The 13,481-nt window shown below is 39.9% G+C and overlaps 2 protein-coding genes across 3 annotated transcripts; one reads left to right on the top strand and one right to left on the bottom strand.

Annotated features, from left to right (window-relative positions):
• Positions 1-255: 255 nt before the first annotated feature.
• On the bottom strand, positions 256-8,058 carry ttc8 (tetratricopeptide repeat domain 8). The gene is made up of 14 exons (XM_067366833.1): positions 7,781-8,058; positions 7,222-7,342; positions 5,741-5,804; positions 5,047-5,206; positions 4,818-4,907; positions 4,589-4,633; positions 4,421-4,506; positions 4,198-4,285; positions 4,010-4,120; positions 2,768-2,907; positions 1,756-1,930; positions 879-1,001; positions 698-781; positions 256-480 (listed from the first exon to the last, which is right to left on the bottom strand). The coding sequence occupies exons 1-14, from the start codon at positions 7,898-7,900 to the stop codon at positions 364-366; spliced, it is 1,524 nt and encodes a 507-aa protein (XP_067222934.1). The 5' UTR covers positions 7,901-8,058; the 3' UTR covers positions 256-363.
• Positions 8,059-8,361: 303 nt separating this feature from the next.
• On the top strand, positions 8,362-12,832 carry LOC137006223 (putative E3 ubiquitin-protein ligase UBR7). 2 transcript variants are annotated; one of them, XM_067366834.1, is made up of 11 exons: positions 8,362-8,564; positions 8,775-8,908; positions 9,064-9,124; positions 10,491-10,586; positions 10,671-10,724; positions 10,799-10,904; positions 11,044-11,162; positions 11,290-11,457; positions 11,538-11,715; positions 12,560-12,621; positions 12,701-12,832. In XM_067366834.1, exons 1-11 carry the CDS (start codon positions 8,478-8,480, stop codon positions 12,770-12,772), a joined length of 1,137 nt encoding a protein of 378 aa, XP_067222935.1. In that variant the 5' UTR covers positions 8,362-8,477; the 3' UTR covers positions 12,773-12,832. The 2 variants fall into 2 exon arrangements, with proteins under 2 accessions (XP_067222935.1, XP_067222936.1); XM_067366835.1 differs by having other exon boundaries at positions 12,560-12,616; positions 12,701-12,831.
• The last annotated feature ends 649 nt before the right edge of the window (positions 12,833-13,481 follow it).

Genomic DNA, 13,481 nt, shown 5'->3' with positions numbered 1-13,481 from the left:
TCATATTTCATGGTCATCTGTGGTGTTTGATGTGTATAATGTATTGTTTAGTGTATTTGACCTTTTTTGGATGTATTGTTGATTGTAACACTTTGAGCTTGGGGAAAAACAATATATACATTAAAGTATTATTATTATTAACTGAACCAGTAAATCAAGGTGTTCAGGAGTTAGACTACTAGAAGCTTCTGAGCAGGTGTGTTGGAGCAAGCTGGAGCCGTTTTATGTGAAATAAATTGCCTCATTGGAGCAGTGGTAAAAACAACGCAATTTTTATGATTATTTTCATTTTATTTTTTTTAAATGAGAAACCTACATGTAAAGCCAGTCAACCCAACATTGATGATATAAGAGTTGATCATCTTATAGAGTGGCAAAATGCTGTCTGAGGTTCTTCAGGATCTGCTGAGTGTCCACATGCTCAGGAAACGCATCCTCTGATTTCTGAGCAGCCGTGTAACTACTCTGAAGATCTCCAACCTTCAAGTCACAAAGAAAGCTCATTAAACTGTCAAATTTATTTAGCTGAAAAAACCCTGAAAATATATTTCTGAATATTGTGAGGGATGTAAACATGTTTATTTTTGTCATTTTGATTAGTAATATCTAAATATAGCTGAAGATAAAACAATAAACCAGAAGCCATATTGTCATAAAACAATGACAGAGTAACACACATCAGTGTTGCGAGCCGTACCTTATCAGAGAGTGTGGCGAAGTTAAAATGTGGTTCATACATGTGAGGAGACAATGAAGCAGCCGTCTGCAGAAAAGCTTTCGCCTGTGACAAAACAAGGTTACAGAGATGTTCAATCCTGATCCTGGACTAACGTAGAGATTACGTTAACTATCACGAGACTGTTAGGGAAGAACCTGACCTGCTCGATCCGGCCTTTCCGTAGCTCCAATACGGCCAAGTTATTATAAGCTTCACCGTGGTTGTTGTTGAAAGCCAAGGCCAGTTTGAAGCACTGGTAAGCCAGAGTCAAGTCACCAATGCCCTGCGCAAGAGAGAAAGAAAAGCCAAAAAAATATTTCATTAATAACTTTGTTTATTACTGGCATATGTCATAATCCATCTGTAGCTTTTTTCTCAAAGACCTACTACACCTGGAATCAGCTTTTCCATCAAATGTTTCAGTAAAACTTTATTTTAAGGTGACGCAGTTACACATTATTACATATACTTACTATAGTAATAACAGTAAATTATGAATAATTACAAGTAACTAACCCTCAACAAAACCCGAACAATTACTGTAACCCTATATTAATTACATGTAATTAATTAATGTCACTCAGTACTTACTTGAGTGAGTAAAATGTAACTACATCACCTTAAAATAAAGTGTAACCAATGTTTCTGCTTTGGGCACAATGGCAACATTTAATACTTTAATACTTTTGCAATTTTATTATAAACACACATTTTTAAACCAGCTGTTATACACATATCTCAGAAAATCTACAGTAAAAGAGGAACAAAACAAGTAAATATACTGTGTTTGTTTGTAGAAGTATATCTGCCTTTTCATGCTCCATTAAATGTTTGGTTTGCAAAAAATCTTCATCAAGTGAAATCAGTCTGAATTAAAAAGTCTCTAAATCACATGTCAGAGTAAGTCAGAACTGCTGAGTGATACTTGAGTGAGGAGTTTGTTCCACCAGTGCGGGACAGTGATTTCTTCCTCGTCTGCAGACTGTTATACAGTTGACCTAAACATGTGTGACATTGGACACAGAGTGTCTGCTCACCACTGCAACATGTCCCAGATTATACCAGACATCAGCCTGTTCCTCATCACTGGACACCAGGGCTAATGCTCGCTCGAAGGACGACAGGGTCATGTCATACTGCTGGGCGTAGAAGCAGCACAGGCCCAGATTGTTGTACAGCTGACAGTTGAACACCCCCATCTGCAGCAAACGCCTGAACAGAAACCAAACACCAGTCATGATGCACAGATCCCGTCTTTCACGTATGTTTCCCATGTGTTTACCTTCACTAAAGGGATGCTTCTAACAATTAGTCTTTCTATCAATTTTCCCACCCCCATAGTTAATTAATCATTTGGTTAACTTACCAATAAATAATAACTGTAAGTTGCCCCATTACTCCTTCAAAGTTTTATTCAACACATATCGCACTGTTTACAGTATTGCACCAAAATGCATTGACAGCAGCACTATTAATATTTCACATATGCTCAATATAAAACACAACTAATTATGTTTAGTGTTCAAGCTCTTCAAATATCACTCACTTATAAGGTTTTTTAAAGCATGAAATTTATTTTCTTACCATTATGCTCCTAAAAGTATCATTAGTGGTTGACAAAATATCAAAACACTGTATTCAGTGGTGGACATTAAAGTATTTGTACTTCATTACTGTACTTGATAACATTTTTTTCAAATACAGCTCAGCCTGAAGTCTTTATCCATGACATGGTGCATGTTGTCATCAAAAACAACAAAAACAATAACTATTTTATTTACTTATTATTTTTTTGTGGTGGAGCCAGTGAAAATTATTCATTGAATCGAATGGAGACATCTGTATTGATACCCAGCCCTGATCAGATGCCGAGTGAGAGGATGGGTATCAAAGTCTGTAGGTCAGGTGACCAGATGTCAGATTCAAATTTAGAACCACATTTGAAAATGACTCAAATCAGATGCCAGAAAATCTGATCTCATACGTGTTTTTGCTGGTTACATGCATGCAACAAGGAAAATTAAGAGGAAAAGAATAAAGCAATCTCACCTGTAAAAGCGCAGGGCGATCTCTGGCTGGTCTGTGTAAAAATGATTGCTGCCAATACAGGCGATGGCCTCCACATGTGTGTTGTCCTGCTTCAAGACTTCTTTGTAGTACTCTGTGGCCGAGATCACATTATTCATTTCCTGGAGGAGACAGACAAATGAATCCAAAGTATATTAAGTGATGTGAACGTAAATGACAGCTTAAAATTAGGGCTGGGACAATATATTGATGCATCATGATTCGTGGATCAATTCTGATATTTTCCAAATGCATCGCAAATAGATTAGTTTTTAACAGCAGATGGCGCTCTAGGCTAGATTTAACCACATGCTCAAATGTTCATGAAGAAGAGCGCTTGTGTGTTCGTCTGAGGTCTGAGGGTGCTTCTCAATTCTTATTTGTGCATCCTCGTTTCCTTTCCTTGCTTCCTTTCCTCGCGTCTTAGCTCCACCTCTTCAGGATGCGAGGGAAGGACGCAAGGAAAAGATGCGAGGACGTAGGAATTGAATCAAGTGAAATGATATATCCTCGCTCCCTTTAGCGTCACTTCAAAGCGTCACCAGCTGCACTTCAGGGACCTATCCATATGTTAATAAAGTTTGGTTATTTAAAAAAAAATAAATAAATATTAATAAAGCAAGATGCCCCACTGAAATATATGAGGTATAAAGTTTATTTAAACTGTAAAAGTAAAGCATATATAATTGTGTAATAATATAATTGTGACAGATATGAAGGGGGAGGAGAATTTATACGTGCGTCACGTTTCTCGATGAGAAAGACTTCCGCAAAGGATGCACCTGTGTATCCTCGCTCATGACTCCTCGGGAAGCCTCCTCACTCCTCGATCCTCGCCTCCTCGCGGTGCAATTAGAGAATTGAGATATCCTTCAAGATGGCTGAACTCGATCGTTTTCCGGGTCATAGGATGGAGGACGGAGGAGCGAGGAGACGAGGAGGGATATTGAGAAGCACCCTCAGAATGTATTTGCATCTCAGAATGCTTTTATGACGCAAGATTAATGTAAACAGCTCACTGCAAACACCCTCGTAATTCACTTCAACCTTTTCGAACTTTATGAATGATTATTTTATAGAAGGTTCAAGTGGTGTGTGTAAAGGAACTGGAAGGAAGCAGAGCTTGGCTGTTTCTAAAGCACAAAGTGCCATCTGCTGATCGATCCAGAATCATTTCTCAATTCGTGATGCATTAATGTATTGTCCCAGCTCAGCTTAAAATACCTCATGGATGCGTGCGATTCCCGTGAGCAGCGTGACCTCCGCTGGGAAATGATCCAAGCCTTGCTTAAACACATTCAGAGCCGTGATGGGCTGATCCAGACGCTGATACACCTGCGCAGCACAAACAGTCTTACTGAAAGCAGTCACAGGAAGCTGTAAGCTACAAATCTTGACTTGCCGAATGGTACCTTTGCAAGGTAGAGGTAAGTATCCACAAACTCTTGGTGCGTGAGAGCTGATCGGAACTGCTTCTCAGCTTCACGATGCAAACCGAGTCTACAAACACAAATCCTCTACTGCATCTGATCACTACTTACAAACAAATCTCTTCATGCAGGTCAAAACGATTCATAAACTTCTGTAAAACCGTTGAATAACACCATCAGAAAGCATGATGCCACTGATTCTCACCTGTAATAGCATTTTCCCAGCTGTACTTTCCACCACCAGTCTCTGAACTGAGCGTGCTCCGTGGCCAGAGCAGCCAGATCTAATGCCTGCAGATTGGCAAGACGGAAAAATGTATGTCTTACACACAGCAAACAGCTATTAGCACAAAATCATATGAGACCTACTTACATTTTTCACATCATTTTCATGATGAAAGATGTATTCAAACAAGGTCTTGTGTTTGAGAGGGAGAGACAGAGTGTTAAAATTAAATAGGTTTCAGCGAGTCATGACAAACACTTGATTATTGTGTGTTAATAACAATTAGATCACAGATATTACATTAAATCATGACTTTCTTTCACAAAGTAACTTTTTCAAGAAACTTCAATTAAATTTCCATTTAGGTTAAAAATACCTTGGACAAGTTCGGTCTCTTGGCGTACTTTGCCAAGTTTAACCTAGAAAGGTTAATGAATGGCCCATCAGGATTTGTTAGCATGGAGGCCTGAGATTGTAACAAAAAAAGACTGTTAACTTACAATGCTTCAATGCTACTAATGTTTGTTAGTCAAACTAGTTCTTCTGTGAAACATCAGAATCAGAAACTGCTGTATATGAATGGTCAGGGTTAGGGATAATCCTACCGTTCCCAGCCTGACGAATCTCCCAGAAGCGCTGGTGACTGGACGGGCTGTGCTCGCGGTTCGAGGTGTTCTGATGGCCTGCTCCATCGTCTCTGGTCGACCAGACAGTGTACTAGGTCTCACAAATCCTGTGATGGGACGTCCTGACTGAGTCATTGGTCTAGGACACAAAACACAATTAATATTTCTATGAGGTTATGTCAACCCTGACAACCCTCATTTGAACTATAACATATGTGAGGATCATGGAAAATATTGGAGTAGCTGCGTAGCTGTCAATGGAAAATTTGGACTAAACCGCACAAACAGCTTGTTCGAGAACGCCAGAGTAGTGTAAACAAAAGGTGTAACCGTAGCAAAAGTTATGCGTTTAAAAAAAAAGTCATAATGAGTGACATGTATGTGACTTACCAACTTATAAGACCTAGATATCTCAGGTTATTATTCAGATATCTGTCTTTCTTTCATTATTTATTGATTTATTTCTTTTTTGAAGGGAGGGAGGGAGTTTTGATGTCATTACTGATATGTGCAATGATACACCTCACACCATCAGATTCATCCAGAGCCAAAACACTCTTGTAATTAACAAACAATGTTGCTCTGCAAGTAATTTATGCTTTAATAGCGCGAGGGCCAAAGGTTACACAGTGTAGCTTTACAACAGCTAAGGTCAGAGGTCAGAAGTAGGCACCTGACAGCTGGAGTGGGCGCTCCGCCCTGGCTCGTTCCCAGAAGTCTCAGTGATGTTCCTGGACCTGACGAAACCAAAACAAGATGTAATGTCGTAAACATCTTAAATGTCAACATTGTGGGCGTACAGACATTAAAGGGTTAGTTCACCCAAAAATGAAATTTCTGTCATTAATTACTCACCCTCATTTTGTTTTGTTTTTGTGCACAAAAAGTATTCTAGTCGCTTCATAACACTGCAGTAACGTTGACTATTTTAACAAAGTTTTACTACTCTTCTGGAACTTGAATATGGTAATTTTGCTTTCCATTTGCTTTCATTGCTTTCTATTGAAGATTAAAAAAAAAATTCTTGGATTTCATCAAAAATATCTTGTGTTCTGAAGATGAACAAAGGTGTGGAACGACATGAGAGTTCTTGATGACAAATTTCATTTTTGCATGAACTAACCCTTTAAAGGTACAATGTGTAAATTTTATCAGCATCTAGCAGTGAGGTAGCAAATTTCAACCAACGGCTCAGTCCACCACACACCCCTCCCTTTTGAAGCATATAGAGAAGCTACAGTGGCCGACACAGGACAAAGATGTCATCATCTGAGACAGCAGAGAGCAGTCTGTCAAGCAAATGTGCTATGTAGAGCAGTTTGTCCATTTAGGGCTACTGTAGAAACATGGCGGCGCAAAATGGCGAATTCGATGTAAGGGGACCCGCGGTGTTTGTAGATAGAAATGGCTCATTCTAATGTAGTAAAATGCATGTAGTAGTCTTTAAAAAAAAAAGCAATTTTCTTTTGTTCAAAATGTTGGTGTTTTTTAATAAAACTTACCCACATTCAAGTGCTGATAAAAAAGAATGCAGGAAGTTAGAGGATCTTTTCTTTCTTTTGATATATTCCATGTTCCGATATTCATACTAGAAAATATTCTGTGGGCCATGAAACTAGGGCTGTCAAACAATTAATCGCGATTAATCGCATACAAAATAAAAGTTTGAGTTTGCCTAATATATGTGTGAGTACTGTGTGTAATTATATATATATATGACATATAAACAAATTAATGTATATAGTTAAGAGAAATATCTTATTTATGAACAAAATATTTTTATTTATATATAATATAAATAAAAAAAAAATATATATATATATATATATATATATATATAAATATAAATAAATACATACTTGTAAATATTTCTCAAATATATACATGAATATGTTAGTATTTATATATACATAATATAATTATTTTGTATGTGATTAATCGCAATTAATCGTTTGACAGCCCTACATGAAACTTTTGTGAAAATGATCAAGAATGCTGGTGACTAAACTTCTTAAACAACGCTGGTGAGGAAAGAGTTAAAGTGCAGTTCCTGTAAAGCTGGAGCCTGAAGATGTTGAAAAACTGAGCTGCACTATATACAAATAAACTTGATGTGTCTATGTGAATTATTTTTTGGGTCAGTTATATACTCACGAGCGACCTGAGCGATGGAGCTCTCATCCAACATCATCTCAGCGATGCCTTCCTGATCCACCTCCACCTCATCGATGTACACCATCTCCGTCAGAGCCCGGGTCTTCAAGCTCCACGCCGCCTGAAACCATCAGAACCAGAACATCATCTTCAGCTCTTCAGAAGAGGCTTGATCACGTGTGCAGTCACGTGTGTCTCATCTAAACACACTCTGAGAGCAAGAGGATGCTACTGTGTTCACTGAAGGAAAGGTACAGGGAATACTGAACAAATAATAGGGAATACTGGAACTTTAGGGATCATAACACAGCTGGCAAGCTTAATGAAAGGGTTAACGTTATAAACATTTACCTCAGAAACTTGACCAGTACCAGGCTCCTTAGGCAACAGTAATAGAAGAGTGTGAACACTTTATTTGTATTTCAGCACATAACTAATAAAACCTGGCTGTCACATTCTAGTTTAATAAACACATATCTCAGATCTGACAGTAGGTATAATGAGCTTATGAGCACTAATCCACTGAGCTCCTCAGCTAACCTGCTAACAGCGCACTGACCTGGTCATACGGGCTTTCTGACAAGAGCTTTGAGCAAATATCGGAGCATCTCTGGAACTTCCGTCTCCTGCAGCAGCTCCAGGCCAGAAACAGCGGGTCCATCGCGACTGTCACCTCCATTTGCACTCGATAATACACCGACAAATGCTGCAAGAAACGTTACCGACTGCTCGAGGAGCGCTAGCTCTTTGCTGACGTCAGGACGCATCACGTTACCCTGACAACGTGGGGGCGGGGATACAGCACGTGCTGAACAAAACACAACAAAAATACAGAAGCAAATTCACCTATGAGATATAGTAAGAAACATAACAAATCATTTGAAAATAACATTATAATCATAGCAATTATGCGCTTTGATCATAATAATAAAATAATAATGGCATAAAGTTTTAAATAATTTTAGCTATATTTGTGTTAATAATTCCACACAATATGCTACTGCTTAAACTAACAGAGGGTTAAAAAACCCCACTAATACATAAACACGATTCCCGCCATAATCTTTCGACACCGGAAGTGACGTGTTGCGGCGGTTCGTGGTTAGGAAAGCAGCTCTTTCATTGGCTCCTCGTGTTTAGTTCTCCGTGATTTTAACCACGTGATTTCTAACCGCGCGTGTTGTGTTGTTGCTTTGTGTGCGCGTTGTGTTTGTGTGTTTTCCTGTGTTTGTTTTTGCTTTGTTGTGTTGTGTGTGATGATGGATCAGTGTGCAGTAGATGAACTGTATGAAGCGTTCGCTGTTCTGGCCGGAAGTGACCCTGATCACTGCTCTTATCCAAAGGTAAGCTGCCTGTGTGTTTGTGAGAGAGAGAGAGAGAGAGAGAGAGAGTGAGAGAGAGAGTGTACAGATGTTTATTTGGTATGGCATGCTGATGTTTGTGTTGTTCAGGTGTGTGTTTCAGGTCTGTGTTTGTGTGGTTCAGGTGTGTGGTTCAGGTGTGTGTTTGTGTGGTTCAGGTGTGTTGTTCAGGTGTGTGTTTGTGTGTTTCAGGGCTACATGAAGAGGCAGGCAGTGTTTGCATGTAACACGTGTGTTCAGGCTGGCATGGAGCCGGCCGGTGTGTGTCTGGCCTGTGCAAACGCGTGTCATGATGGGCATGACATCAGTGAACTTTACACCAAAAGGTCTGGAAGATTCATCCGTTCACCACAAACACTCTGATCAGCTCTTCTGGAGCTCGAGACTGACATTCACTCACTGAGACATCTGTGAGCGAGAAACTGTTTGTTCCATTATTCAGCTTTACTGTTTGTTCATGTGTTTGTTTGTTTTCTCACAGGAATTTTCGTTGTGATTGTGGCAATGAGAAATTTCATGGCTTCAAATGCAAACTTCATACGGTAAGTATTATGAACCAGACCCGAAGAGATTAGATTCCAGCAGTTTGTCTGTCCACACCAGATGTGATGCGACAAAATCAATCAAAAATCACAGCCAATCAGAATAGCACGTGGGCGGGGTCTCTCTGCAAGCGCACTGCACTCGCAAACAAATGGAGAAACACCTAATCAAATTCATAAATATTACATCATTTTAACATTTTTAAAAATACATAATGAGTGACTGAATCAATCCGTGTCATAGACACTTGATATTCACACTAAGTTCTTTTAATATTAAATGAAGCACATAATCAGTAGCTGAGAGTATCATTGTCATACTTTGTTGTTTGATGTCAGTCAGTGCAGTGTTAATTTCATTGATGAATAATTTGTCAATTTTCGTCAACGACTTTTTTTCACGGACAAAGACGAGATGATGACTAAATAAAAATGAGTTTTGAATGACTAAAACTGACTAAAATCTACTGTAATTTTCGTCAACGAATAAAAATGAAACGAAAATGATAGGGAGGGACGATTTGGGAAGATACTGCTGTCCTGTGTGGAAGATCTAACCGCGGGAAAATGCAGCGCTATTGCACTTCAGACTGCTTCACAGTTAATGAATAGCGCACATTTACGACTAAAACTAAATCAAAATTTGCTGTCAATATTTCACTCTGTCAGTGAAATAGAAACTGTTTCTAAAGCAGAATTGTTGTGTTTGGTTAGGACAGAAATATTCTCAGCCTCAGACGTCACGCCCACAAACCGTTGGCTGAACGTCTGATGCATATGGCACACTTAACTGGAAACACTTCAGTCTTCATCTGGTTGGTTGAATTATACAGGATGTCCGGGAGACGTGTGTGTCGCATTCTTTTATGGTCCGTCTGGAAACAAATGCCATGATGCCAAACCCCCTCATGGAAGAAGACCACCGTTGTGTTTACATGCGCTTACCAGGATCAACAAAACACTGGATTTTCAAAAGTATGTGGAGTTCACGGCTCCACTGTTGCAGTAAACTTGCACAATGCTCTTAAATGAATAATTTATTAGATGAACACCCTTCTGTTATTGTAGGGACATTAACTTTACATTTTCACGCTCCTAAACATGATGCAGAACAAAACGAACTCTGATTGGTTGTTTCGTGTCAGTCAAACGTCCTCTTGGGCGGTCCTTGGCCAATGAAAGCTGTGATAGAATCCAGACCTGCCGTCACTCTGAATGTCTGGCTGTGCGAGACTAGGACAGAAACCCTGATTATCATGGAAAACGCTCCTTTTATCACGTGACACGTCTGGTTAGAAAGCAGTGTTGGGGTTGTTCAGATGTCGCATGCGATCTAATATGTTGTTCTGTGATCTGATGTTCACAGGGAAAAGAAGCACAAAATGTGAAGAACTTGTACAATCACAACTACTTTGGCCGATACTGCTCATGTGACCGGCCGTATCCTGATGAAGACGATCAGGTGTGTGTGACCCTCCTCATCCTCTGCTGTGATGAAGGTCTGCTGAATTATCTGTGAGGTTTGAGCTGTTTTTATTCTCTCAAGGTTAATGAAGAAATGATCCAGTGTATCGTGTGTGAAGACTGGTTTCATGAGAAGGTAAACTCACACACACTGATTTATTCTGCTCCTCCTCTGGTCTTCTTGTGTTAAAGTGCATCTCGATGTTTCAGCATCTGGATTCTCCAGCGGTGGACGGTGACGAGCTGACGGAGATGATCTGCGTTCACTGCATGAATCGAGCGCCGTTCCTCTGGACGTATGCAGCACATTTAGCAGGTCTGCAGGATGTGCTCTCGTGTTTAACAGTGCTGAAGATGTTCAGCTTTTAAATACATTGATACCAGCTGATGACAGAAAGTTCAGTTCTGCAGTCACTCCGTTGTTAAATGGTTTCTGTTTCTGTGATCTCCTCTAGGTTCTTCTTTGAATAAAGAAAGCCTTTGTACAGTGCATGTGAATGCTGAAAACACGTCAGATGAAAAGGGAAAATGTCCAAGTGTCCATGATACGCCCTCATCGGGTCAGGAAGAAGCGGTGAGAAACCGCATGTCGTATGTCATGAACCTGATATGTAGAGTAGCGACTGCCAAATGGTGCAAACATGAATTCAAATCTCCCAACTTAAACATTGTGAAAGAGTTTGACATCATGTGTTCATCAGACTGATGCAGCCGGAGCCACGGGCCGTGATTCAGATCAACAGCACTCAGAAGCTGGCAAATGCATTTTAAAAGAGCTTAAAGCTGAAGATGTGGCGAGTGTGAGGAAAGCCGCTGTGTTCTGGCCTTATTACTGGAGAGCGAAACTCTGCCGATGCACCGACTGCAAGGTGGGCGTCATGTTGAGCTTTACAGAGGTCTTTTTATGTAATATTTTGATTATTTTTAATGCCATATATATTCTGTATAGAGAATGTATGTAGACTCGGGTGTTCCTTTCTTGCTGGATGAGTCGGACACGCTGCTCGCGTACGAGGAGAAAGCCAAAACTGAAGCACTGACGAGTGACGACCTGCTGCTGTCCTGCCTGACCTCTCTGACCTCACTGACCTCTCTGACCCACGTTCAGCAGCTCGAGGTCATTTACCGTAAGTGTGGCCCTTAGGGCTGGGTAAAAAATATTGATTTCTTGATTTTAATCGATTCTCATTTTTACGAACCGATATCGATTCTTAAATCCCAAGAACTGATTAGTCTAGTCTGTTTTCAGTTGATGAATGAACAGAATATGTAGCGCCTCCCATCCAATAAATAGCAATAATCTTTGTGCTTTGATACTTTTGATATGAAGCAAAGTCTCAGATTTCAAACGACGTCCATCTTATTATGAGATTCAAAAATTAAATTTCGTTTTAGCTCTGTATAATGTGGCGTGACGGATTGCTTTAGTGCCTCAGTTAAAGAGAAGCTGAGCGCATGTGATCATCCTCTCCTCCGCTTTAATACCAGTTACAGCGAAATAAACATGCATGAACATCTGAAGGTATGTTAAAATATACAGTAGTACAACTTACTGAAATCCGTATCATGTCTCGTGAAATCGGTCAATCAGTGCTTCAACCTCGGAAAGACGTCAATAAAACAAAACGGCTTGTAAACAATGTGAATATAAACTCGTAAGTCAGCTGGAAAAGTAAACTCTAGAAAGCAACATTCTGATAAATATAGCTATGCACAGTTACATATTCATTATAAATTTTAATGTTCTTCAATATTTAATGCATGTTTGAATGTAGAAATATGATTATGTAATTCTAAACCTTATAATAAAAACATTGTGTAATTTAAGTGTTTGTATATAAATAAGTTAATTTTACCTTCAATATTATTATAGTAGTACCAGCTAACGCATCCAGTTTGTTTCTTTGTTTTACACTGGATTTGTTATAGAAGTTCCTTTTTGAAATGTGGACTTTTTTTGCTTGTGTCTAGAGTACAATGACTTGAAAGACGAGCTGCGTGAGTTTCTTCAACAGTCGTCAGACCAGAGTAAGGTAAAGATGAGATCATGTCAGTTACTGAGATCAATAGGAAGTGAAGCTCAGTTTTAAATGGTCTCTGGTTTGGTTTTAGGAGGTGACACCTGAGCGTTTCCAGGACTTTTTGGAGGAACTGCAGGCAAGAAAGAGGAGACGGTTAAACTGAACCAATCAGCAGTGGTTCTCGCAATCAAGAGCCATAACATTACGTCAATAAAGTTCCAGTGCAAATCCTTCTTAATTGTTCCATTATTATTGCTTTTTAATTGTGCTTTGACTCAGATTCTCTCTTGCAGCTCGTTGTCAGTAGGTCTCAATGTTTAGCATCATGTAACGCTCCAGTCCTTGAATCTGATTGGTTGAGCAGCGCTCCAGGAGTGCTGATGTAACAGTTCAACAGCACTAGGTCTGTTCACTGTGGTCCTGTCCCAAATGGCACCCTAAACACTAGTGGTCTCCCTACAAGTCCACACTTTCGTGACGTAATTCCGATTTGACTGTCAGGAAGAAGTGCGGAGCTCGCGCTAGTGCAGGCTCTGCACCCTTCTGAAACCTAAAATTGACAAGTGGAACACTCTATGGCAGGGGTGTACAGTGATTGGACACCCCTGACCTACGGTCTTGTGGACTTAACGGACACGTGCACGCAGCAGGCATTGTACATTCAAAAGTGCATATGAAGTGTGCCATTTGGGACAGGGCCATCACTCTGATAGTTTGTGTGTGTTCCAGTCAGACTGTGAGGGGTTTTACTGTGACACACCAGCAGGTGGAGCCAGGTGCCCGTCTTTGAGTGAGTCCAACAAATTGATGGTTCCAAAACACTGCTACTACAGTTGATGAACTTCATGATCGTTTTCCTCCGCCTTCATGAA

This window comes from Chanodichthys erythropterus, chromosome 18 (assembly GCF_024489055.1).
Source record: "Chanodichthys erythropterus isolate Z2021 chromosome 18, ASM2448905v1, whole genome shotgun sequence".
NCBI classification, from domain to species: domain Eukaryota; kingdom Metazoa; phylum Chordata; class Actinopteri; order Cypriniformes; family Xenocyprididae; genus Chanodichthys; species Chanodichthys erythropterus.
This window is presented reverse-complemented; position numbering and strand designations above follow the sequence as displayed.